The sequence below is a fragment of the Tamandua tetradactyla genome, chromosome 22 (genome assembly GCF_023851605.1).
Source record: "Tamandua tetradactyla isolate mTamTet1 chromosome 22, mTamTet1.pri, whole genome shotgun sequence".
NCBI classification, from domain to species: Eukaryota; Metazoa; Chordata; class Mammalia; order Pilosa; family Myrmecophagidae; genus Tamandua; species Tamandua tetradactyla.
This window is the reverse complement of record NC_135348.1, coordinates 46,845,183-46,872,837: the sequence shown is the minus strand read 5'-3', so window position 1 is coordinate 46,872,837 and position 27,655 is coordinate 46,845,183. Positions and strand designations below refer to the sequence as shown.

At 42.0% G+C, this 27,655-nt stretch overlaps 2 protein-coding genes and 1 long non-coding RNA gene across 4 annotated transcripts in view; 1 reads left to right on the top strand and 2 right to left on the bottom strand.

Moving 5' to 3' along the window:
- Positions 1–850, bottom strand: part of BBS7 (Bardet-Biedl syndrome 7) — a 55,314-nt gene extending 54,464 nt beyond the window's left edge. Inside the window, exon 1 of the mRNA XM_077140158.1 lies at positions 716–850. Within this exon, the coding sequence (XP_076996273.1) occupies positions 716–751 (36 nt within the window). The 5' untranslated portion in view covers positions 752–850. The remainder of the gene's footprint in view (positions 1–715) is intronic.
- A 146-nt stretch (positions 851–996) lies between these two features.
- LOC143666375 (uncharacterized) lies at positions 997–26,031 on the top strand. Its single transcript, XR_013167570.1, has 3 exons — positions 997–1,256; positions 5,776–5,875; positions 25,590–26,031. It is a non-coding gene; the product is annotated as an uncharacterized LOC143666375 (long non-coding RNA).
- The window catches only part of TRPC3 (transient receptor potential cation channel subfamily C member 3), a 53,807-nt gene continuing 33,492 nt past the window's right edge, over positions 7,341–27,655 (bottom strand). The window contains exons 8-11 of one of the 2 annotated variants that reach the window (XM_077140155.1): positions 25,845–26,054; positions 23,582–23,665; positions 12,385–12,460; positions 7,341–9,277 (exon numbers count right to left, since the gene is read on the bottom strand). In XM_077140155.1, the coding sequence (XP_076996270.1) occupies positions 9,135–9,277; positions 12,385–12,460; positions 23,582–23,665; positions 25,845–26,054 (513 nt within the window). In that variant the 3' untranslated portion in view covers positions 7,341–9,134. The remainder of the gene's footprint in view (positions 9,278–12,384; positions 12,461–23,581; positions 23,666–25,844; positions 26,055–27,655) is intronic. The other variant, XM_077140156.1, reaches the window with a different exon arrangement.

Below are 27,655 nucleotides of genomic sequence, written 5' to 3'. Positions count from 1 at the left end.
GGGCACGTGTGGGCAGGTGCAGTCCGGGTCGGGGCCCGTCACACGTCCAGGGCACGTCTGGGCAGGTGCAGTCTGGGTCAGGGCTTGTCACACGTCCAGGGCATGTGTGGGCAGGTGCAGTCCGGGTCGGGGCCCGTCACAGGTCCAGGGCACGTGTGGGCAGGTGCAGTCCGGGTCGGGGCCCGTCACACGTCCAGGGCACGTCTGGGCAGGTGCAGTCCGGGTCGGGGCCCGTCACACGTCCAGGGCACGTCCGAGCAGGTGCAGTCCGGGTCGGGGCCCGTCACACGTCCAGGGCACGTCCGGGCAGGTGCAGTCCGGGTCGGGGCCCGTCACACGTCCAGGGCACGTGTGGGCAGGTGCAGTCCGGGTCGGGGCCCGTCACACGTCCAGGGCACGTGTGGGCAGGTGCAGTCCGGGTCGGGGCCCGTCACACGTCCAGGGCACGTGTGGGCAGGTGCAGTCCGGTGGGGGCCCGTCACACGTCCAGGAGCACCCCCGGCTCCGGGCAGGTGCAGTCCGGTTCGGGGCCCGACACACGTCCCCGGCCCTGGACAGGCGCCTGCCCGCCCCGCCGGAGCCCGCCGCGTCCCTCACGTCCTCACCGGGCGTCCAGGAGGGCGGCGCCCACCTGGCCCCCGACCACTCCCGTGAAGGAAGGGCCGCTCGGGGAGAGGCCCACCCAGCGCGGCGCCCGCCCGCCCCGCGGACATACCTGCAAATAGTCAGTCCGGTTCAGGCTGAGATCCATGGCGCGGGGTCGCAGCCCAGGACCGCCCTGGACCGCGCCTCAGCCCCGCGCAGACGCCCCCGCGGCCCTCGACCCGCAACCCCAGAGGCGGCGACGGGAGCGCTGGGGTGGCGTCAGCGCAGCGGCGGCGTGACGTCAGCACGCTCACCCGCGGGGCCCTGGGCGCATGTACAGCCCGCCCTCCGCCCTCCCAACGGCCCGCCCACGGCTTAGCCTGCTCCAATCAGAGGCGGAGAGGAACGTGAGGCGGGTCCTGGAGACCGCGAGGGCGGTTTCCATGGAGACAGGGAACGCCTCCTAGCTGCGCAGTCCCGGCTGTCGGAGTGGGACCGCTCCTGGGGCGAGGCCAGCATGGATTCCGACCCGTTGCATCTGACACGGGAACGGATCCCCGCGAGAGTCAGGCTCCACCTGCACAGCCGTTAATTTCCAGCCGTGCCCCAGCTCTTAGCCTTAACCCCTTTAGAAAACTCTTGAGTTGAGGACCACGGAGAGCTTTGGTTATGTGAGTTTCTGATATTTGCCATTTTAGAAATTAGAACTAAAATTTCAAAAACTAAATTTACTAAAAACACAATAAAATCCCATTACACAAATAACGTAGTTGAATTAAAAAGATATTTTCTAAAATTAAGAAGTTTTAAAAAGTGCTACTGTTTGCAAATCTATTTTACTATCTGCCTTAACAGAAGACAGTCGGAATCCCAATTCTGCTTCTGCACTCAATCTATTGCTAGAAATTGTTTTTGTTGAAGTATACGAAGAAAATTTTACCCAAATCCAACAAGTAGTAGGTTTTTTAAAGTGTCAGTTGCAGTGTAGAATGTGGCTTCTTTATTCAATATCAAAAATCCAATTTGTTAATATCACCGCAGGTCTCATCAGAAAGTCTTGCAGTATTAGAAAGCTGTCAAAATCAAATGATGGATACAGATTTTCCAAATTTCCAATTAGTACTTGAAAATCTGAATTTTAAGCATAGCCAACATGTTTGTTTTCCTTGAACTGATAGGCTCCCTTCTTGAATTCATGAGATGTATGCCAAATACCCAAGTCTGAAGAATCACAATTTGTCTGGCAGATGTCGTTTCACATAGTATTCAGTGAAAGAGGAGCAAGCTCAGGTAGCAAATCAAATAATGTCAATGTACTTTGGTATTCAGCAGAAGTCCTTTATGCATACCTTCCATATCATCACAATTTAAAAATATATACTCGAGTTGATATTTACAATAAACAATTATTCCTTCACAAAGGACTTTTTTGTTTACTTTTTTATTGTATAATATAACATATATACAAAGCAAAGAAAGAAAAAGCAGTAGTTTTCAAAGCACTGTTCAACAAGTAGACAGATCCCAGAGTCTGTCATGGGCTACCATATCATCATCTCAGATTTTTCCTTCTAGCTGCTCCAGAACACTGGAGGGACAAATATTTTTACCATCACAATCGACTTTTTTTCTTTTTTGTGAAATATAATCAATATACAAAAAAGCAATAAATTTCAAAGCACATTGCAACGATTAGTTGTAGAACAGATTTCACAATCTGGTGTGGGTTACAATTCCACAATTTTTGGCGTTTACTTCCAGCTGCTCTAAGGTACTAAGACTAAAAGAAATATCAATATAAGGATTCAGTGATCATCCTCATTTGTTAAACACAACCTTCTCTGTATAACTCTACCATCACCTTTGATCTTTCTCTCATTCTTTAGGGGTATTTGGATTATGCCTATTCTAACTTTTTCATGTTGGAAGGGGCTATCAGTAATATGGGGTAGTGAGATGGAACTAGCTGATGTTCTGGAGACGCTGGGCCCTCTAGGTTTCAAGACTTATCTTGTCTAGGGACCCATCTGGAGGTTGTAAGTTTCTGGAAAGTTACCCTAGTGCATGGAACCTTTGTAGAATCTTATATAATGCTCTAGGTGTTCTTTAGGCTTGGCTGGAATGGTTTTGGTTGGGGTTGGCAAGTTATGATAGGTAGTAATGTCTCATTGAAGTTTGCATAAGAGTGACCTCCAGAGTAGCCTCTCGACTCTATTTGAACTCTCTCAGCTACTGATACCTCATTTGTTACACTTCTTTTCCCCTGTTGGTCAGGATGGCATTATATATCTGATGGCGCCAGGGCCATCCCTGGGAGTCCTCTCCCATGCCGCCAGGGAGACTTTCACCCTTGGATGTCAGGTCCATGTAGGAGGGAGGGCAATGATTTCACTTACAGAGTTCGGCTTAGAAAGAGAGGGGTCACATCTGAGCAACAAGAGGTCCTCTGGAGGTAACTCTTAGACACACTTATAGGTAGGTTAAGCTTTTCCGCTACCTACATAAGCTTCACAAGAGGAAGCCTCAGGATCAAGGGTTTGGTCTATTGATTGGGGTATCCCTACAATCTAACACAGTATCAGGGGTTTCTCCAGTGATAAAGTTTAATAGTTCCATATTTTTTATCCCAGCCCTCAAGGTATTTTGTCAATATTTTTTGATTATCTGTTTAATATACTCTAGGATGTATCCAGGCATTACATTAAGCTATCTGGTCTCCCTGTGTTTTGATTGTTTAAATGAGCTATCCAGACAAGTAGTGTTAGATTATGTGCTACAGAAAATTTAGTTTCCAGGCAAAATAAATCTTTTTTCCACAAAGGACATTTTTATATGAGCCTTTTTTTTTTGTTTCCTACCAGTGTGTGGCATGATGACTCTAATGGCTGTTAGTACTGTATAGCTTAGAGTCCCTGCTCCCATTCAGGCACCAGCACTATTGCCTGCAATGCCTGCACAGTGCAAATGCAAGCCCAGTGAAAACATAAAGTTAGTCTTAGTATTATTTAGTTTCAAAATATCAAACTCCCTTGGCCTCAGCCTTCCCCACTCCCGCCCTGGGGTCAGCACACGGCTCTTTGGGAACCTCTGGCTTTCGTGACCTAAGAGCTGATATTCCCTTCGCTCACTTCTGTAGGTCCTTCTTTAGTGCTCACAGCGTTCTGCCTTGGACGTAGATAAGTACACTTCCTTTTCTGTCTCGTGTGGGCTATTAGGGGAGAGCTCAGTTCACAAATGATTGTGAAACAAGAAGAGTTAAAACCCTGAGAAGAGTGCTTTTTGGAAGATAAATTATTTCTTGCAGAAGAATAATCTGAAAAAGTTTTGCCTAAGTTCTAGTATATCCCAGACAATTCTTTTTTGAGGCTAAAATAACTCCATATTAAGGAAGGCAACAATATATGAAGATAGTATAGCTGTTTAGCAAGTTGGGAACAATATATATCAATTTTAAATGCCACAGAAATTACTTTAGTGATAAATTTTAGAAGTAAATTGCAACATGAAACCACAGAGGAGATAGGATAAAATATAATTGTATAGAATTATACAATTCTATACAATTTTTTACTAATTCATACCCATTAGTAAAAAAACACTGTGACTACAATAAACAAGTGAGTAAGAAACTAAACATAGTAGGCATTCTACTGTCCCAAAGATTGCAAAAAAGGGTTATGTCACAACCGTGGATACTAAATCCTCCCACTGTGTATTTCTTGTTTCCCTCCTCCCTGGCACTATGTTAACAATTTGAGGGAAATGGTACAGATATCATTATTGCTGTTTATGTGCAATAACAAGCCAACCATCAGAATGTTGAAAACCTGATAAGTGGGCAGAAATTCTTTTTTTTTAATGACCTTTGGGGAGTATGATGCATAGTCCAGGGATGGATAAGACTTTAGAAGCTTTCTAATCCAGTGCTATAATTGCACAAAGCCCTTAGGGATTTAAAATGTGTGTCGTTTTTTCATTGTACATGATAGAAAGGTAATTTTAAAGAAAAAAATTCACAATAAATTGCTATCTAATTAAGGTAGCATTATAAAATTCAACTTTATACAATCTCTACAATATTTACAATAAAAACAAATTGGTAAAGAATAGTTTCCATTTAACAAGTAAAGCTCACTCTTTATTTCACTTTAATCATGTAGAAAAAGTTTATTTTGAAGATCAAATTTATTTTAAAGCATTGAAATGAAAAAATGTCATGGCATTGAAAATTGACAGAAAAAGAGCTTGCAAAATAAAATATTCAGAGTTCTTTCATTCTGCATCCAAAAAAAAGGTAACTTATTATTTTAAAAGCTGTGTTTTGTCTCTGAATGATTAACAAAAGTTCGAACTATTATTTTTTAAACACTTCTCAACTAAGTCGCTAGCAGATATGAAGAGTTTTTATTCTAAATAAATAAATAAATTGCCACCATATTTTCCCTTTGTAAACATGTTTTGAGGTACTAAAAACCAGCAGATGATTGATTGTATCTCAGATGTGGTGAAGAGCACAGGCCTTCAGATCGGTTTGCAGGAGTATCATGCTCCTCGGTAACTCGTCCTTTTACCTTGTGGTGGTCAAGCAGCCATTATGGGCAACCACTAAGCAACTGATGATGAAGAACCAAAGCCATTTAAATTGCCTTCAAGTTAAACCGTAAATACGTCTAGCGGTGGTTTCCCGAGCGACTGAGTCCTGAAGACAAATTGCCCTTCACTAGTGTGCTCCCTTGGTAAAAATGTGGAAACTTACTTTTTTTAAAAGCAGAAAAACAGCCATTTTAGATTTATTTTTTAAAAAACTAAGGGGAGAAATGGAAAGCATGATCATGGTTGCTCCTTGGGCATCACACCCTGAAACGCTTCTACCCCCGACATCCGGAGCCCTGATGGCGTAAACCGGTTTTGGAAGAACAAGTCACTAAGATCCAGCCACACAATTAATCAACGTAGCTTCAGTTCTCCTGCTCAGTAAGACAATTTCCCTTCTCATTTACAAAAACTGCTTTCACTTGGCTTAGGGATTTGAAATAATATATTGGACATGATTGCATAAAAGAGCTATTCTTAAATGGTTCTCAAATTTATTTTAATAATCACAACATATTCATGTGATTTCTAACTTTTTATAGTGCACAGAACTGTTTGAAGATACTAGATCTTATTTTATATTGTTCCCTATTTTAGGTCTATAAATCCGAGCTTCTCTACATTGTGAACATAATGTCAAGTGTCTTCAGTAAATTTAATGCAGCAGGCACTTAGACAACGCTGAGCTTTCAATACAGTAAGCTTAAGAAACAGTGTGGTAAGGGGTGTGGTATGTTTAATCTTTTTTTTTCTGTTATCGTTTTATTTTTTTCTGTTGTCTTTTTCTTTTCCTAAATTGATGCAAATATTCTGAGATGATGAATATGCAACTATGTGACGATATTAAGAATTACTGATTATATATGTAGAATGGAATGATATGTTAATGTTTTTGTTTGTTTGCTGTTAATTTAAAAAAAAAAGAAACAATGTGCGTGTGCTTCCTTTCCTTCATCTTCTCTGTAACTGAGAAATGAACTGAGAACAGTAAGGAGGTCAACAGGTAAGAGATGATACAGGAAAGAAAGGGACCTAAACAACTCTTTCTAGATAAGCTGTTTTGGATCCTCTTAAAACGCTCCCTTCTGCCCAGTTGTCCTACCAAGCACCAGCGTCTTCACGCTTTGCCTTAAAGTCCAACATGCCTGTTACAAGACTGACAGCGGCAAGAGCCTGCTGGACCAGGGCTACCGTTCACTTGAGAAGGAGCATTAAGTCTGACAAGCATTCCCCAGCCGAAGCCTCACCTTGATCCAAGCTACCAAATGTGGTGTCTTGGGATTAGGGCATGTCCCCTAGAAGCAAAGCCTAAGATGGGATGTGGGTGCAGGGATGTGCTGAGGGAGGGAGTGCTCTCAGGAGCAATGCAAGAGGGAACAGGACAAGGCAGGGGTAGGAGCTACGCAAGGATGCAGTCCCAGCTGAAGTCTGGCTTCAGCCTGACCCTCGGGGCGCTCTGGAGCAGAAACTGCACCGAAAGTTTGGCCTCACCTTGAGACAAAGGGCCTGCCTCTTTCCCCATCCCAGTCAATCAGTTATTGGGCATGGAATGGTGGAGAAGTAACATCTGGGCAAGGTCGCTGCCCCCCTCCACTGGGGCGATTCTCTGGAGAAAGGGCTTTGAGGTGCCAACACGCACAGCATCCGGGGGGTGCAGGGTCCGGCTCGGTAAAGGGGTCCGGGCTGGGCTTCCACCAAACCCGCTACCCCTCGTCGTCACATCTTCCTTGACTGCCAATAGGAACTATGAGGAGGGACAAAGACAAATATTGAGAGCACGGCTGTTTCATACAAGCATAGTAAAGAAAGGAAAACAACCTACACTAAGAGCTCCAGAGTTGGAAGAGGGGTGCACCCCCCAAGAAAGGATGTACACACATGGCCTTAGACGCCGTGAGCTTTACCTTCACCGCTTGTCTCACTTCCAGACTGCGAGAATCCTAGGCAGAACGTCCACAACTGAACTTGCCACTTTTCTCCTTCAGAATTTTCCCAGCCACCATTAGAAAGATTACTAGATATTGTGTTCCCTAGCTAATAAGCAAAAACTCCCACCTCGAGAAACTGGACAATGCTATAAACTACAAGTCCTGTCTATTACAGAAAGTCCTTATCTTTGCTCTCTTAATAGAGATGTATAGAAACATGTAACAGTGGGAAAATTCAGTATTTTATTAAGTTCTAAGACATGACAAAATGTTTAACCATAAAATACATGGTTTGAAAAATGTTCCAAACAAAATATTATTAGCATAGCACAAAAGCAAATGAAATACACAATTGGTAGCAAAAGATGTATAGAATCTTTTGCTTAATTTAATTGTTTTAACTCACCAAAAGTAGAAATTAAGATAAAACCTAAAAAGCTTTAAGTAATTGCATTTGATGTTTATTTTTATCATGTCTGTAAAGCTTCCCTCTGTGATTGATGGTAATGGTTTTATAGCATTATGTACTTAATTGGTTTTTAGGACATAAAACAATCTTTGAGCTATGATCACAATTCATAGTCGTCTAGGTACGATATAATGGTACCAGACTCAGGAGAATCAGGACGCTAAGCACAACTATGTGAGAAATTTAAACCAAGCTGGTTAAAAAATACTTTGAGTGTTTTAGAGTCCGTGAAGAGATGGGGGATCTTCCCGGCCCATCTCCCCTTCCCTATTAAAGTCATGGCGTGGCTCTGATCAGAGTTGGGTTCAGTTATGTGATACGTCAAATACATAAAAGTCCACTCTGTGCAGAAAGCGGAATTGAAATGCTTTGGTGGGATGAACGACCTCAGTCATTGTGAGCAGCAGTAACAGGAGATGCCTCAAAGGGAAATAAAACGCGGTGGTACGTGGACCCACCTTTCCAGGAAGACAACCGTGCTCTGTCCTACATACCCCAACAAGCATACCCTCAGAAATTCAGAGAGGGGCTAATGGGACACGACAGGAAGTCACTTGTCGACAGTGTATCTAAAACTTTTCATGGGCTGGTGGCAAGGATAGTACAACATTGTGAGTCTAATTAATACCATTGAATTGTATACTTGAAAGTGGTTAAAATGGGAAATTTTATGTTGTATGTATGTTTTCACAATAAAACATTTTTAAAAATCTAAGGCATAAATTAGGTTAAAATAAAATATCAACCTTGCATAGCTCCCAACTTTTAAAAAATTCTCCACCCAAAGTCACAGTACTAAAAAAAGAGAAAATCTAGAACAGAAAGCAAACAATATTCTTCAGAAAATCTTTAATGTGTTGTTTTGAACAAGATTATGAAACTTAAATATGTAAGTATATTTTCTATTAACTCATTTAATTATTAAAACACTTCACTCGGGGCTCAACGGGTTTATGATTATCAGCGATGCCAAAGAATTCTAAGAAAATCTCACTAAGGCATAGCCATTATAAAATTTCTTCAATTTCTATTGAAAAAAAAAACACATCTTTTCAGCATTTGGACAAAGGAAGGTATGCTACATGGTGATGGCCTTATATTTATATCCATATTTTGTTGGCAGTTCAGGTCAGTTGGTTTCAGCAACATTTATTGAGCACCTACTGTATACCAGGCACTGTACTAGATGCTGGAGATACAAAGATGAATGAGACATGGTCCCTTCCCCCAAGGAGCTTACAGTCTCTTGGAGACAAACAGGTAGTGCAAATGCGTAAAGATTATTCTACAATGGACAAAAATGTCAGTAGTATAGTAATATTGGACCTATAAATACAATGATAGGTTATTGTTTGTAATGTCAAGGCAGACAGTTAAAAATGACGACCATTTTTCATGTGATAAACAGTACAATCATTAAGACCTAACTTTTAAAGATTCACAGGATATAGGTAGTTAATACTAAAAATGGACATCATAAGTGTTCAAGTATTTCATACTGAGAAATTATTATTGCCCACATTTGTGCTATGGTCAAAGCCAAATTCCAGAGTACTGCGTCATTCACATCTCAGCACGCTGGGACTCAGCTTCTCGCTGAGTTTGTGAATCAGGATAGCTAACTCCTCAGTGGCGTGGCTCTTGTCCTCCAAAAGTTCATAACGAAGGCTGGAAATATCTTGCTTGATTTCCTTTAATTCACCTACAGTTTGTATAAAAAAAAACATATATATATGTATATACTTAGTAATTTGCCCTTTGAATTTTGCAAAGAACAATGAGAAATTCATACAAATGAATACATTTGCTTCATAAAGACTTAAATGTTGCTACACTCAGATTTTTTCCTTGAAGATGTTAAGGAAATACCTTCTTTTAAAAAATTAACATTTCAAGAAGTTAGAAATAGTCCAGCTATTAATATTTTAAAATGGCTTCAAGTATTGTCTTATGACAGGGTAATTTCTCTGACAATTGCCCTGAAACCAGAGTAACCCCTTCCTTCCTGCAGGAAATCTCTCATATTCCCCCAGCATAAAGGCTAATGTCTGCATGGCGTACCCCATTCCCAGGGTGGAAGGCGACCTGGCAAAGCTGAAATTTATGGATGAATCAGTCTGTTTCGTGACCGACACTAAGTAACATGGAGGAAGTCAATGTTACGTTAAGTTGTTCAGGAAGGGACGAGAAGGGGAAAGTCTAGGGTGCTCATGAGGGAAGGCACCACGGCACAGGGTCCAGGAACAAGCAGCTTAGGGTGGCCGGCCCCGCACACCTGTGCAGAAGGAGTGGCCAGCAGGGGGGACCGAGGGCCAGGTGCAGTGTCACTGGCAAGATGTCGATTCCATGCTCTCTGAGAGAAGAACACAATCTGGATGATAAAACACTGCTGCTGCCACAGCCCAGTCAGGCCGCATTCTGAGCAGCTGCACATTGCAACTATAAACTGAATTCTCTTGCAAATGAATGCAGTGCAGACACCCACTGACCTTCAAGGCTGAACACTGGGGCGGAAATTTACCTTCATCCAAGAAATGGTTCATCAAGTCACTGATACATTGGCTTAACATGTTTTTATAGAATAGCATGTGAAATATATCTTTGACAGTATTTCCTGTTTTTTAAATGCTTTTAAGTATACTTTCTATATTCTTCCAGTACATGAAAGTGCAGATCTTTTTATTTTAAAGAATTTCAACTCTTCCTCAAGAGCACACAAAACACATTTGTAGACTTTTTTTTCGGCGAAAAAAAAAAGGTTCTTCCGTGTGCGCATGGCAACACAGAGGAAATAAAGTGATCTAATCTGGAACGTCGATTCCAGCCTCGGGTGGGACGGAAGGATTATCACTGCACTCGGTTTCACACTCGGGCCATCAGCCTGCAGGCCTCTTGCACCGTTCATTTCCATTCTTTCTCGTTCTCGAGTTATGGCAGACGGCAACTAAGTACTGCATTTAATCTACCACTCCAGAAATCACAACTTACTCAACCTCTGTAGATCTGTGTCTCCATTTATTAAATGGGGAGATTAAACTACCTGATCTACTTTCTTATAATTAGAACTTTGGTCAAAACTGCAAATTTCTCGTCGACTCTGTTTCCTCCTTGGGGCATGCACCTTGCAGAGGCGTGTCCGGCTCTGGGAAGGCCAGTTCTCCAGTCGGCTGCTCTGGGAGCTGCAGTAAAACCCACCAGGCTCTGCTCTCTACATCACAACCTCTCCAGCCCTGTCTCCTGGAGGCGTTTATCGGTCACCACAATGGAATTGCTACTCGTTCTCAATCACACATTCATAGATTTCTTTTCCACAAACACATACCGTTGGATTAACTCAGATTTGTAAGAGATTCCTTACATTAATCAAGTAATGGCTTGAAAGCATTTTACTTAATACGCTGTATTTTGTTCTGCTTTTTCTTCTGGTACCCGTAAAGATAGACATAGCACTATTTCATGGGTGTCAGAAGCTCATTTCAATTATTATGCCAATTTATGTCTCCCGGTGGGTTTCTTTTCAATCCTGGGCCTGTTCTTGGGCTGCCCTAGTCTTTGATGAGAATTCTTTACAGTTCAGACAGGTGCCCTGCCCAGAATATGCTTGAAACGGAGGCACACTTAGTAAGGAGCCAAGGAGAAAAAGGTTTCTAGATAGCAAAGCAGCAGCTCCCATGAAGAGGTGGGGAGTCCCTTTTGAGTTGGCCATTATTTTTACCAAATCACCAGAAAAATGTGAACACGAACGTGAGATCGCAGAGCTAGGACTGTCACTGCCGGCTACCTGCTGAAACAAGGGTTCTGAGCTCTCAGAAGATGGCTGTCTTTACATCTTAAGAATCAGGTCTTCAGATGCCATCCTGAACTGGGTCTTCGGAGGAGAGCAAAGCTAGTCGGACGAACTGTCTTAAGGAGGGACCACACAGCTCAGTGCCCACTCAGGCGCTTCACCTGGGGCCTGAGGCCCTTCCATTGACCAGCAGGACACACTGAGGTGGCCTGTCCTTTTCAGAGACTTTCTGTCTCCCCTTGCAGACGGGGCCTGCCGTTGCTTCTCTGAGGGATATGGAGTGGCTCTTGCAGGAAACTCTGCTCAGAAGCAAGGCCACCCCAGCCTGGGTCCCTCCCCCCCTTGCCCCCAGCCCTCTACTGGAGGGAGCTGGGCGTCCGGAGCCCGGACTGAGCAGCCTTCCCTGCCCACCCCTGCCCCTGAGTGTCCTCCCCTCACCTGGCGCTGTCCTCCCCAGCTGGGCAGAGGGAGCAAGGGGTGAAATCTGGAGATGGGGCTGTGCCCCCAGAGCTGGGCAGGAATGGACTGTGTTGGCAGCTACTGTGCTGGGACAGTTGGGGATCCATGCGACTTTGGGAATGAAGATGCCACGGCTTAGGGTTGTCTGATTTAGCAAATAAAATTTCAGGGTGCCCAGCTAAGCTTGAATTTCGGATGACCACTAAATAATGTTTTCTTATAAGCATGACCCGTGCAATATTTGGGGTATACAATTAAATGTGAATAGCATGTTTTTTTTTAAAAATGTTTTTTAGTGTAAGTATGTTCCATGGAATATTTTGGATATGTAATTACATTTGAATTTAAAATGAAAAAAAAATCAGGGTATCCAAGCAGAGCTAAATTTCCTCTGATTGACATTTTAAAGAGCTGTTTCTCAGAAAGGAGGGAAGTTTAGAAATGGGAGGAGTCACCTGTCAGCCCGGACGGGACCCTAACCGTAGCCTGGGTTTTCACAGGAGGCTTCAATACAGTTTCCAAACTCACAAAGTTAGTAAGTTTCTCAAATTGGAGCTGCTTACCTTCATTAACTTCATCATTTTCTTTGTCTACTTGTGCTTTCAAAACATACCGCTTTATAAGTCTTTTCATAATCTGCTGTTGGGCAAAAAGAAATGTTATATTAATAATGATATATATAAGCAACCTGCATCCTATTCTCCACGAGTCTTACACACCTGTAAAGCAAATAACTCAGGAAAGAGACATTTTATTTACCAATTTAGGTAAGAATCACCCAGGTTTCAAAACTTAAGCATTTTTTACCTCCTACTGAGGCTCACTGCACAATGCACTAACATATTTTTTTGCCTCAGGAATGGAAGAATTTAAGGTGTTATGATTTCAACTTATGGTTTTTCTCTGAAATACCTTAACTCACTACATTATAACCTATAGAAATTACCTTTTAAAATTTCTGGGTTTTTGTTAATTTGAGTGTATGCTCAATAAAGATAATTTGTAAACTATAGAAAAGAACCAAAGAAATAAACAAAATCATCTTTAATTCTACTACCCAAAGAAAAGCCCTGTTGCTATTTTGATATATTCCAGTATCTTTCTCTTAAACATTTTATCTATTCTAATTAATTTATGTATTAAATTTTATGTTTTCTAAATACCACATATTTTGTAATATTGCATACTTTCCTCTCTTAGCCATATGTATAGTGAATATTTTCAATCTAAATAAATACTTTTACAGGATAACTGTCAACTTACTTCACACTATACACACAAAAGGCAAAGCTTTTAATTCTTTTAAAATAAAGTATAGAAAAAAATATTTGTAAATTCAGGGTATAACTGGATAGTTTTTAAATGAGAAAAAAATTAATTAGAATAAAAAAAGACTGGTAAATTCAACTTCATTACAATTTAAACTTTTCTTTCTAAAGATACCATACAAAAGTGAAAATGTGAGCCACATACTAGCAAAAAATATCAGAAATACTTAGAAGCAACAAAGGATTTGGTTCTAAAAATACTTAATGAACTTCAATGCAATAAGAAAAACTAAAAGAAAAATAGTGGGAAAATGGGCAAAAGACAAATAGGCATTTCACAAAAATGGTAACATGAATAGGCAACAAACACATGAAACAATCTCAAACTCTTTTCTTGGGCAAATGCAAATTATGACTATAAGGTGAAACAATTTTGCATCTACTGAAACAATTTTGCATCTACTAAAAGGGGAAGAAAATAAGTCCAATAATGCCAAGTATTAGAAAGGATGGAGAGCAATGGGGACTTTTATTCCTGACCGGCCTAAGTGTAAACAGAGGGAACCACTTTGAGAACAAACCAGCATTACCTTTCAAAGCTGAACGTTTGCATGCTCTTCCATCGAGAAAGCTCACTCTTTAGTACAGTCTAGAGAACCTTTTACACACATGGGCTAAGAGACATAACCAGAATGTTTACAGCACACCTGTCCACAGTAGCAAAACTGGAAAATATTCCAAGCAAGTTTCAATGGGCAGACAGACAAATCAGTCCTGGGACCTCCCGCGGGTGACGCCAGGTGCTCATCAGTGAAGATCCTGAGCCCTGCCCCGCAGCACGGATGGGTCTTAGAAGGATAATATCAATGAAAAATTCAAGTTGCAGAACACTTCCTAAAGTATGATACTATTTTTATAAAGCCCAATAACAAGAAAATCTATACAATACATTATTTAGGAATATCTATACACGTAATAAAACTCAGTTTGAAAAGAAGAGGATGAGAAACCCAAAGTTCAGGGCTATTCTAGTTTGCTAGCTGCCGGAATACAATATACCAGAAATGGAAGGAATTTAATGAGTTGCTAGTTTACAGTTCTAAGGCCGAGAAAATGTCCCAATTAAAACAAGTCTATAGAAATGTCCAATCAAAGGCATCCAAGGAAAGATACCTTGGTTCAAGAAGGCTGACGAAGTTCTGGGTTTCTCTCTCAAGTGAGAAGGCACATGGCGAACAGTCAGGGCTTCTCTCTCGGCTGGAAGGACACATGGCAATCACAGCGTCATCTGTTAGCTTTCTCTCCTGGCTTCCCTCCACGAAGCTCCCCGGGAGGTATTTTTCTTCTTCATCTCTAAAGGTCGCTGGCTGGTGGACTCTGCTTCTGTGGTTATGTCATTCTGCTCTGCTCTCTGTGAATCACTCTCATTCTCCAAAATGTTTCCTATTTCATAGGACTCCAGAAACTTCTCAAGACCCACCCAAATGAGTGGAGACATGTCTTCACCTAATCCAGTTTAACAACCACTCTTGATTAAATCACCTCTCCAGGGAGATGATCTGATTACAGTTTCAAACATACAGTATTGAATAGGGATTATTCTGCCTTTATGAAATGGGATTTTGATTAAGACATGACTTTTCTAGGGAACATACATGTTTTCAAACCAGCACAAGGGTAGAGATTATCTCTTCGGGGAGGCAGGGAGGGGCTCGGATGAGGAGAAGGATGAAGAGTAGGCCCTGGGTAGGGAATGTTCTCCTTCTGAGGTGGTGCTTTCATAAGTGTGCATGTGAGCATGCTTCCCAACTCATTACATGTCACACACACACTCCTAAGCATGTATCAAATGTTACAGTGAAAGCATAATAAAGGGATGGAAAAAAGACCTGAACAAAATGCAGGCAGTAAGAATGGAAACTATTCCTCACCATTTGGGAAACAGAAATTATGAACCTAAATGACCTATTAGATGCCAAGGTCAAGCAGAAGAGAGGAGTCTAGGATGTTTCAACTATCTATTTGTTTCAGAGACTAATGGGTCAAGAAGGAGCCCATGCTACCAAAAAGAAAGAGTCCACTCACAGTAAAATGTAAGACATGCTTTGTTATGTGGAATCCAGACCCCGTCGAGGCTTGCAGTTGGTGGGACCTTGGCCTGGCCCCATTCATTCATTCACCAAATACTGACTGAGCTCTAATTCTGTGCCAGGTACTGTGGTTCTGGAATTGCTGATGGGCCGAAACTGAGGACAAAGTGCTAAGTACCCCACAGTCTAAACTTGCCACCACTCTCCAGGGTTTACCGATAATCAGCAGATAAGAACTGACCAACCACTGGCCACCTCCCCACCACCAGGAGAATCCCTGAGGCATGGCGGCCGCGTCCTCTGGGGAGGGGCTGTTCTCTCCTACCGTGCAAGGGAGGGAGGGAGTCCTCCTCGCCCAGAGCCCAGGGAAGGGGGCCCAAGGCAGCCACTCAGAAAGGCTACGGGCAGCTGAAAGAAGGGGGGTCTTCAATCTCTCCTGGCCTTTCGTGACGCCGACACTTTTGAAGAGCAGAAGCCCGTTGTTTGGTAGCAGGCAAAAATTTTTAAATCTGATGATACCAAGTGCTTGTGACCATGTTTTCAACTTTTATACTCTGCCGCTGGGAATATAAACTGATGTAACCACTTCCCAGCACACAACCCAGAAAGATTCTTACAAATGTGCAGATGGGGAAATTTACTAGGCTGTTCATTGTTTATATTAGTCAAAAATGGAAAATGAGCTAAATAGTCATCAATGTGGAATGAACAAACAACAATAGCTTATTTATACAATGGAATATTATTCAGCAGTTAAAATGAAAATCCAACTACACATTTATCAATATATATAATTCTCAAAAGCATAAAGTGAAAAAAAAGCAGAAAGATACATGCCATAGCATATTTGTGTATCTCAAAATCACATAAAACTGGTATATATTATTATGAATAGTATATAATAAATATATGAAAGTATATACATGGGGAGAACACACAAACGTCAAGATTTTAGGGATCTCTGGGGAGGGAGGAAGGTTAGTGGAATAGAGTAGAGGTGTTTCAGTTGTACCAATATTGTTTTATTTTTTAATAAGAAGATCCAGAATCAATATGGCAAAATGTTAGCATTTATTAAATTAAGGCGGCAGTTGCATAAATGTCCACTAGGATATGTATATTTTCTGTGTTCGAAATAGTTCATAGTTAATTTTAAATATAATAAATTATAAATATCATAAGATAAAAACTGTTAAAATATTCTTATACAGCAGGTTTTCAATACAATGTGCCTCCCTAGCCTGGTGTTACTCCCCCTTTCCAGCAGCAACAGCCCTTCAATCATGAAGCTGTCAACGATTCAGCTGGTAAAGAAACTGAGAATAAAACTAAGAGCCTAAAAAAATTATTCAGAACCACACAGAAAGGTTTTACTTGGAAATCCCAAAATTACCTGAAATAAAACTTTGTAGAAACTATAGTAAGGCAGAATGGGTTTTAGAGTCACACACAGGCCTTTATTTCCTGGCTGAGTGGACTTCGGTTACTTAAGCTCTCTCAGCTTCCATTTCCTCATCTACAAAATGGGGTTAAGAAAACCGAGCTCCTAAACCGCTGTGCAGGTTAAATACATGACTCCACATAGGAGCACTGCTCCCCGCATGTGAGATGAGCTGCTCTTAGAATTATCTGTAAAGAGAAGGTTTTAAGATACCATCACCCGTATTTCCTAGTATAAACTCTCTAAACTTATTAACATTATGCAAAAGCATGCTTAGAAAGAGTGAATGAGGAAAATAATTTACATTTCCACTAGAGGGGAAGATGATAGGAAAAATATATATATTTTAAAGCTCGTGTAAGAGTTCCTCTTCCCCAGAAACACCTTGGCACTCAGAGCAAATTCTCTTACTGAAGGGGGAAAGAGAAGGCACATGCATGTCTGTTGCATCTTTAACTTGCAGGGAAAATTGTGGATACAGGCCTAACATTTTCCCGTCAAAATGTGATGTATTTTAAGCTTGCTATGTATCGCACAAAAATTTTCCCCTGAACATTTACAGCTTAAATGCACATGGTCCCCAAGGCTGAGCCTCGCTACAGACATGAAACCTGCTGGGGGACTGAACCCAGTTTCCTCAGACTTGACACTACCTGGTAATTGTCCACTTTAATTTCACTTTGGAAGAATAATTCATGTGAATTCCAAAACGATGCGCAGCTCAGACAGGGCAAGCCAGCCAGGCCCCTTCTCTCAGCAGCACGTCCTGGCATCCGAGGCAGTAATGCAGAGCAGGTAAGAACACAGGCTGCGGGACAAATGACCCGGTACAGCTGGGACTCCAGGATCTACAGCTGTGTAACCTCACTGTCTCAATCTGTACAGTGGAAGTATGAGGACCTATCTTATAAAAGAGATAACGCGCGTAAATGAAATCGTAGGTTTCATAGTTAATAAATCAACTATATTTATGCTTGGGCAGAGCAAATCTTGATTAATCAATCTTAATAATGGCACTGATGGTTACAACCACTCATATGCAACAAGTAAAGGATCCTTTACAATAACACCTTCAACTAAATGTATAGCTGATTTTTCAATCAAAGCCAGAAACAGAAATTAAATTAACTGATAACAGTTTCATCTTTTTTTCCCTTATGGTCAAGTTACTAGCAGATACAATGGAAGTCTACAGATTAACTTCCACACTCCAGAACCCTGCAGGGATTGCCCGGATTTCCAGGGGTGAGCCTGTGAATCACTCCTTAAGGACACTCGAACTCGGCAGACCACAGGTCCTCCATGTCCAGGATGCAGAAAGCCTAGAGAGAGGTTCCAAGACCGGAACTGAGTGGTAGCCAGGTGAGGACAGAGGCGGTGATTACCCAAACATCTTCTCTCGAGAACAAATCCAAGTTCATTTCTCTACCCTCCAGCAAGACTGTTCGGGAACTGGGGGGAAGATGCGACTGGATATCCAGGTATGCCTTTTCTTCCCAAAGGGAGTGAATATTTTCTCTCACCTGCTTATCTTTTTACTAATTCAAATTTAAGCACTCTATCAGGTACTTTTACATCTGTTTTCCCATTTAATCCCACAGAGAAGACAGATTTTACTGCCATCAGTAGCTTTATAATATGAATTTTAGCAATCTATAAAGTGTGAATATGAGGTAATAAACAGACACGAAGAACTGAGAAGTATAGAGGAGAATTTAGAGAGAGAAGGGATGTTGGAAGTTGCTGCATTTTTCATATTTTCATACCCCTCATTGTGAGACTCCCTGACAGATTAACACTGCACAGCCTCTGCACAAACAGAGTTTATAAGAGCTTTGTGGTTAAGAGCTTGCAACTTTTTCCAGACAGCTGGTTTAATCTATTTTTGGACAACGGTGTAGCTGTTATAAAACAATTTCTTTGGAGCCAAAATCGATTTCACGGTGCCTTGTAACCACCGATCCAATTTCTACTCTTTGGAGCAACCGAGAATAAATTTGCTTCTCCTACTTGGTTGGCTTTCAAAAATTCCTCTCTTCTGGGTTTCCTTGAGTGTCCATACCATTTAATATCAATTTCAACTATACCACATAGCACAGTGAGACACATCACAGGGTTATGGGAGTGTTGTTTACCTTTTTCTTTATTTCCCCTGACACCTCGTACCGCCCGTGCATTCCAGGTGAGAGACCCTCAAAGCCATGGACACAGCTGTGTGTCCTCCCAGCCTAAGGCCATGCATGGTAGGGGATGTCCTGAATACGCCACGCTGCTCCCTTCTGAGAAAAACCCCCATGTACTTCCAGCAAAACCAACCAACTATGGTGGGTGCCTGTGGACTGGGCCAGGAACCACCAGATGGACCGAGGCCTGTCCACACCACTTGGCCACCGGCGGTCCCAGGTGGAAGGACGCTGATGAAGCAGGGAGGTCGTGAGAGATGCCAGAGAGCGAGACCCAAGAACCTGCCCCACAGCTTCTGCAGAGCCTTATCACACAATCCTACTTTTTAAGGTTACCTTAGCATGTTTGAGTACTTTTAGCTTGAAATAATCATACTAACTATTGCAAAAATAGATAAATAAATAACCCAGTTTGGGCGGGCCACAGTGGCTCAGTGGTGGAGTTCCCACCTGCCATGCCAGAGACCCGGGTTCAATTCCCGGTGCCTGCCCATGCAAAAAAAAAAACAATACCCCAAACTAACACAGCTATAAATAAAATATTGCTAAAACAAGCAAAATTAAATCATAGCCATCCCTTCAAGTCTAAATGTTCTCCTCTTCCACAAAACAGTTTTTCAAAATATTCTTTACATGTAGAAGAATTGCCTCAGCACACAATTAATATTTAATGTTAACATAAAATAGCACTGCTATTAATCAAAGCAATTTAAAAACTCTTCCTCTCTTTGTCTGTTGAGGCACACTTGAATCTTTGTCTTTGAAATAATTGATTTGAAGGAGAAACACTCATTTGGATGTAAAATATGTCAGATGCTGGCCAGGTTGGTGATGGTGGTGTGTTTTCTGAAAGTGGATGTGATTATTTTCCAAAGCATGTAAAGTCATATGCTATTGAGTTTTTTTAACAAAGTGGATAATTAGTTGAGTCCAGTAACTAGTAAACAGTAAAACAGAGTTTTGTACACATGACTTACATATGAATAATAAGACTAATTCCCAAAAAACTGCTCTAAAAATGTTCTGAGTTGTCACAGCACAATTAGAATTCAAGTAAACAACTAATTTCCAGTTAGCAGACTAAGTTGTCAAAAGTTTTTAAGATAAGTGCTCATCATACCTCATGAAACAAAAATCCATGACAACTAAACAATAGTTGTTATTACCCATGGAGTCATAATAAAGAGAATTTATCTGAATATAATCAAGAATTCAATATGAAGTTTTGTATGGAGTTTGTATTGCTGAATGAAATTATTTTTTATTAGAGTACCCCTCTTTCTACTATCACTTTTGGGAGCCACCAAATCAGTCTATACCTGTGGCAGATTACCTGACAGGTACAGGGAATTCTTAGAAAATATGAAATGCCCATGACTTACAAGCAGAAAAATAGAAAAATCCCCAGAATTCTGGAGTCTGTAGGCATTTAGCAATGATCATCTCCTACAGAAGCATAATGATTTCCAGCCAACGGGAAGTTTGAATTTGACAGTGAAGTTAGGAACTTCTTCATTTCTCCTAAATTACTCAAAAGCAACAAGGAGAATCAGAAACAAAAACACTAACTCGAATGAAACTTGGAGCCATCTGTCTGTCACTCTTGGCCACATTACCTAAGAGAGCCAAACAGGGCTATGGGAAAATGCTAAGGGCAGAAAACCATGGCTGGTGACTTCTCTGTGCTTGTTTCCTACAAAGTCTACAGAAACCTGGAACGCAGGGTTGGCAGAGAGATGTGAAGAGGAGTCACATTTGTCAGAGATCTCTGTACCACGAGGAGGGAGACTCGGCCTTGTGGGCAGCACCCCTGTGCTGGGCTTTGACAAGGATAAGTTAACTCATATATGCGATCCTGTACCCAAATAAAACTCCTATTAGCCGGGAATGTGGCCTCTGCAACTTCCAAACCCACTCCAACCACCTGTAAGCAGCCAGAAGAGTTTACTTCACTGAAAATTGAGTACAAATCCATAAGGAACCCACACAAGTTCTATATTAAGATAGCCTAAGAAAAAGGAAGGATAAAATAAATAGGAAATAAAGAACACGTAGCAAAAAAATGTTACACAAGAAATGAGAATCCGTAATGCCATATATATATCTTAGTCAGGTCTCTGAAATAAAATCAAAAGCAGAAACACTAGAGGTCAGAGACGATATGATGAGCCAAAAGAAGGAAATGAAACATTAGCAGCACAGAAGAGGTGGAAGAAAAAAATAAAACCATCACAGAAATGGAAAGTAAATGAGAAGCAGCACAAGTGAGGGTGAGAACAGATAGGACTAGAACAGATAGGCCTAAAACACAATATCATAAAAATGAGCCAAAAAGCAGGAAAGGATAGAAATTTCTAAAGGAGTGGAGAAAAAAATGATAACTATGAAAGACATGCAAAGAAGCTTCAATAAACACCTAATTAGTGTCCTTGAAGGAGGACAAAATACTGGAACAGAAAAATATTTCAAGGTATAATTCAATAAAATCATTATTGAGAAGTAAAAGCAGATTTGAATGCATAGATTGAATGAGAACACGGTCCCAAGAAAAACGGATAAAGATCAGCCGATAGAACACTCAAAAGCAGGTTCTTGGATTTAAAAGTTAAACAAAAATGATTTTGAATATTCAGACCAAAACTTCAGTTCAACTATACAAGGAAAACAACCAGACAGGACTCAAACATTTCTACGTTCCATGCAAGGAGACGATGGAATAGTGCTCTCCGTACAGTAGGAAAATAAATAATACTTAAGAAGTTCATAGAAACAAGTTTACAGCTGATCAAGATATACATTATTGGGCGGGCCGCGGTGGCTCAGCGGGCAAGAGTGCTTGCCTGCCATGCCGGAGGACCCCGGTTCGATTCCCGGCCCCTGCCCATGTAAAAAAAAAACAAACGAACAAACAAAATATAATAAAAAATAAGAAAATGTTTAAAGATGTTTCCCTTTCTTCCTCCCTTCCTTCCTTCTCTGTCTTTCCTTCCCTTCCTAGATGTTTCCCTTCCTTCCATCCTTCCTTCCTTTAAAAAAAAAAAAAAAAAAAAAAAGATATACATTATTGCTGTTTGTATATATATATTTGCATGCATTATATCTATAATAATTAAAATAACGTGATTCCAAATGGGATAGATCAATGAAACAGATACTGAAAGCCTAGAAATAAATCTAAATAGAGAAATTTAGTAAATTATAATAACGGTTTTTCAAATCAATCAGAAAGATAGATTACTCAGTGTGCCCAACCATTCAGTCATCTGCAAAGAAAAATTTGGATCCCCATACCACATCTTACACCCAAATACATTCTAGATGTGTCAAACATTTTCACATACAAAGTGAGGCCAGGAAAGTACTAAAGAAAATATGGGTAAAAACTTAAAAAAAATCATTTCATTTGGGGGGAAGATTTTCCTAAATATAACACAAAACCTGAAACCATAATTTATAAATGTGACTACAGAAAACTCAAAAAGTTCTGGGTGAGGAAAAAAGAACAACAAATAGTAAAATGATACATAACAAACTGGGAAAATAATTAACTTATATCCCAAAGCACTAATTTTTTAAAATATAAGAAATTCCTCTTAATCAATAACAAAAATCCTACCAAGAAAAGTAAACATAAATCTGGTCCTAATTATACAAAACATTAAATGTAAAAAGATGATCAAGTTCATTTATGACAAAGAAGTGAAAAGTAAAACTATGTTGTGATACATTTCTATCTACTTGGCAAGGAAACACACCTCTTGGCAACATACTGTTGATAAATTAGGGAGGACATGGGCATTCTCATATATTTACTGTGAGAGTGTAAACTGGTACAAGCACTGTTGAAATCAATTTGATAATAGCTAAAAAATTGAAAATGTGCTTATACTTTAACCAGACAATTTTATATATTTGCACAAATTTGAAATGTCATGTATACAAGGGCACTTATTGCACCATTTCTGATAATAAACAAATATTGGCAGTATTCTCTATTTCCATCAATAGAAGATTGGTTAAATAAAATACAACCATATAATTTAAAAGTAAGGCTTTGGCACTCAGTGTGCTGGGCAGTGAGCCAAGCAATCTTTCAGAATTTTCTGTTTCCAAGAAGACCATATGGAAAGGACCCTACCAGTTAGCTGGCACTGCCGATACACTGTGACTTACGAACCCTTTGGTCCTCACTCTTGTGAACTTGCACGCACGATAATCTGAGCCCTGGGTAATCACACTGATCAGTCAGACGCTCTGAAAATAAGACTATCACCTCTTCAAAGTTAGAGAATACTTTAAAAGTGACACCCAATATCAAAATGTAGAAGATATTTTAAAGTAGTACTGATGAAAGAAATGTAATAGCCTAATGACACATTTGGAAAATGGATCCCCTGAAAGAAAAACCTGGAGAAATGTATCAGGTTTTCATATAATCCACTGTGAGAGCTTTTTTTTTTTTAAAAAAAAAATCTTAATATACCAAATCTCCCACAGTTTAGAACTCAAGGTTCTTTGGAAATTCTAACAACACTTTGCTTTCAAAATATAAAAGGAACTCTTCTTCAACTAAGAAAACTGAAGGGCTTGGACTCTCATTTCTAAAGTCTCCTTCAATTAAAATACTAATTCAATTAAAATACTGACTTCTAAACTGTCCTCAGAGAACATTTGAAGAAGATAACTGTACTCACTATCACAGAAAACACACTTAGACACAAACACAAACAGAGATGGAACTACACAGCTCTAAAGAGATACGTCTAATGACTGCTTACCTGATAACGTGTCGGCTGATTGAGAATGCTGTTAAAACTGTGTGATTCAAAAACTCTTGAGTTAGACTGAGTGAAGAGGTTTAACTAGGAAAAAATACAATTGACCTAGTAAATTAGAATACATTCATTTGGAAATCAAACGTACAATTGACTTGATTTTCCCTGACAACATTTTGAGAGTCAACATTTCCTTGGAACACTCTATGGAAGTTGAGTTTTATAAGGGATTTAAATATTTTCGAAAGGTAACATGCTCCCATTGAACAAAGCGCACTCGTGACCCCGCAGAGCCCACGCTCCGCGCTGTGCTCCATCCGTCCCCGGCCCCACGTCGCTCTCCTGGACATGAGCAGGCACCTGCCCCCGGTCCAGGGCATCAGCTGGGATTCTACAGCCCTAAAAGGTTCCTCGAAGGAACACACCTTCCCAGCGGTCATCTCGCCTTATACTAAGCCAGGTCACAACTGTGGGGAGAACTCGGCTAAAGAGTTTGGTTTTCTACTCTCCTCTCTATGTCCTTGCTAAGAGTGACTTCCGAGTGGGCGGCTGCCGGGGCGAGGCGCACCCTGGGCCCCGCTCTCGCCCCAGGTGGCACCCCTGCATCTCGCCGAGCCGCCGCCCGCCACCACTGAGCGGGGTTCAGAGGCGAAGGCCCTTTTCACACTCTGCCTGACCCCTCCAACTTCCCACCCTTACGACCTGGGGAGGTGTGGGACGCTAGGAACGAGGTGGCCTGTTAGCCAGGCCCCCACCAGCTGTGTCGGGAGAAAACCCTGGCTACGAGAACTGCCTTCCCGGCTGGGGGCCAGTGCCCTGCTGCTACCTGACCCTGACGGTGGGCAGAGAAGACTCTATAAGGCACCTCCTTCCCTCCAACAAGGGAAACCACAAAAATATAATTCCTACCAATCTTTTTTTTTTTAGTAAAGTCAATATATGGAGCGTGCCTATAAATGAGAGTAAAGAGACTTAGCTCCATTCACCATTTAAAAAGCAAAATAAAAAATGGCAGTGTTGAACCAGAAATGAGGTGTCTGGGCACTCAGGACCTTTCCTTCCTTTGCTGGCATTCCCTCCGGGTGAAGCTCGTCCCTCCAGCCAGGCTGCCACGCGGGCAGCGCAGGCCACCCTAAGTGCCAGCTGCTCCCTGCCCCTGTGCCGGCCTGGGAGGGAGGTCATCAGAGTCAGAACTCTGACCCAGGAGTCATGCCCAGGCTTTCCGCGCTGGACACATGAAGTATCACTCTAAGTCTCAGCCGACCGCTGCCTTGCAGCCCCCCAGCTTTACGAGCCCACCTCCAGATCAGAAACAAGCTCAGAGGCTACTTTCTTAGAGACCAAGAAGCCAGGGCATCATAAATCCTGGAAATACATCTATTTAAAAAAGAAGCCAGGAATTCAATTGCAGAAATCTTGTCTTTCTCACCCAGATTCAGTGGAGATAAAAAAGTCTACTCTGTTTAGGAAGGTCTCTGCTGGATGGAGAGAGCACGGCATCTCGGGTAGGGCACGGTGCACGGGTCATTCCCCGCAGTCACAGGGCATGCTGCATTTACGCAACACGAGGCAAAAATTATATTTTGTCCCCCAAAATGTGCTCCTGTCTGCCTCACTCCATATCCTGTCTCCTATACCCATCCTAGCCCTGGAAAGTCAGTTTCTGATGTTAAAGTACCATCAAGAAACTCGTTTTCTCTGTTAAAGTAAAGTACGACTCCACGGGGGCAACTCACGGACACACTGTTCCTTATTATATAAAGGGGTATTGATGTTTAATAGCTGATGATACCCTAAGGACTGTACATGTTTTATGAAATTACAGGGAAAAAGATTATTTAGCCTAATAAAGAGTTCCCACAAATAAGAGGTATATGGTGGCAGTGAACTATATAAACATACCAAGGGGAAAATTTGAAGTTAAAACTAACTTCAGAATAACAGGTGAAAATCATGGAACACATAAAAACAAAGTGTCTTCTAACAATAACTTTCCTGTTTTAACTTTTAGGCAGTTAAAAGAGGTCGTGTCCGTGTGTCTGCTTGTTCTTAATCTGGCCGTCTACATGAAGTTCTGACCGAAAGCCAGGCATGGACCAAGTGACTTCCTGAAGCACTACAGCGAAGCTGTCAGTCCAGGAAATGGATGGACAGTTACCTTCAACACCTAAGTTCACACATACAACTTACTGAACAAACAGCAAAAGACAAGGAAAAAAGAGACAAAATATCTATTTTACGGTCTTGGTAAGTTTTCAATACCTACCCTAGACTTTGAGTTACTCATTCCCGTCTCCGCGTCCTTCTGCAGCCTTCTCCTTCTGCACTTGGAAAAGTTAACGAGCCGCATGATGAAGTAAACACATGATTTTGGACTGGGAACCAGACTGAAGGGTGGAGGCAATGTTTTCCCATCATCAAAATAGGACAACCAAAGTTTTGAACGAGCAAATTTCCATTCTACGTCACTGTCATCCTATGTCACAAAAACAGAAAAATGACAACTGATTTTAAAAACAAATAGTCTAGTACCTGATTCCAGTAGGGTTTTACAACAAATTCTAAATTCTGTTTTGTACATATATGGGTGACATACACATTTACCTGCGTATAATTTCTGTAGGCCAACATAATCTCGGGAGTGTCACTGTTACGACACTCATTTCTTGATTTTCTTCTCCCTATGTGCCCCTGCCTGGACACGCCCAAACTTAACCAGAACCACCATCAAACGCAAAGCAAAACGGCAAGAGCAAAACGGCCGAGGAAGGATGGAAAGATTAGTTACACTCCCCCCACTCAAGTCTGCATGTGCAATAACAGCTCCCCACTCTCCGCTCGCCCCCCACCCGGCTCATTCAGGCAGGATGCACAGACAGCACACTGCACACCAAAGTCAAAGGGGAAAAACAGTTCTCAGCTGAGTCGCTTTTTGAAGTTCATGTGTTTATCCTCAAATGTTACGTAAATCCCTCAGTGCCCTAGAAGTGTCTTTGATCTCCTTCTGCTCTCTGCGGTGCTGCACGGGCGCAGCCGCCCTTCTGCTCTCCGCGGTGCTGCACGGGCCCAGCCGCCCTTCTGCTCTCCGCGGTGCTGCACGGGCCCAGCCGCCCTTCTGCTCTCCGCGGTGCTGCACGGGCGCAGCCGCCCTACCTCCCAGGAAGGAGAAGGGGAAGGGATGAAGTGGGAGGTTTGGAAGCCAGCTCACCCTGTCACACAGCCACGCAGCTCACCACACTCAAGCAGGTGTTCAAAATGTCACCACGTTCGTTTCCGAGAACCAAACTTCCTCTCTGAGAACGCTATGTGGTGCTCTGGAGCCTATGTACCCAAAAAGCATGTTCTTAAGCCCAATCCATTCCTTTGGGTGTGAACCCATCGTAAGCCAGGCGGTTTGATGAGGTGACTCTGGATAAGAAGCATGGGTCTAAATCCTATTACTCAGGTGGGTCTTAATCCCATACCAGAGTCCTTTGCAGGCAGAAGTCGAGACAGATAAAGAAAAAGTCGTTGGAAGCAAGAAGCCTGAAATTCAACAGAATCAGAAGAAAACCCAGAGGACAGGAGAGGCCGCCATGCATACGTGTGACAGCAGGCAAGGACGAGGAGCCGGGCAGTGGGTCCAGAGTGACCCTCAGGACGAGGGCAGTGGGCCCAGAGTGACCCTCAGGACGAGGGCAGTGGGCCCAGAGTGACCCTCAGGAGCAGGACGAGGGCAGTGGGTCCAGAGTGACCCTCAGGACAAGGGCAGTAGGCCCAGAGTGACCCTCAGGATGAGGGCAGTGGGCCCAGAGTGACCCTCAGGATGAGGGCAGTGGGCCCAGAGTGACCCTCAGGAGCAGGATGAGGGCAGTGGGCCCAGAGTGACCCTCAGGAGGCGTCGCCCTGCTAGTGCCTTGGCTGGACATTCCTGTGTCCTCGGAACATGACCCATTACATTCCCACTGTTAAGCCAACTTTGCATGATAGTTGCTTGAGTAGCCAAGGAAACAAAAACAGCTATATTCTGAGTTTCTAAATCACAGAAATTCAGTGCAGTGAACCGACAGCAAAGCACTAAGGAAATACTGAACACTA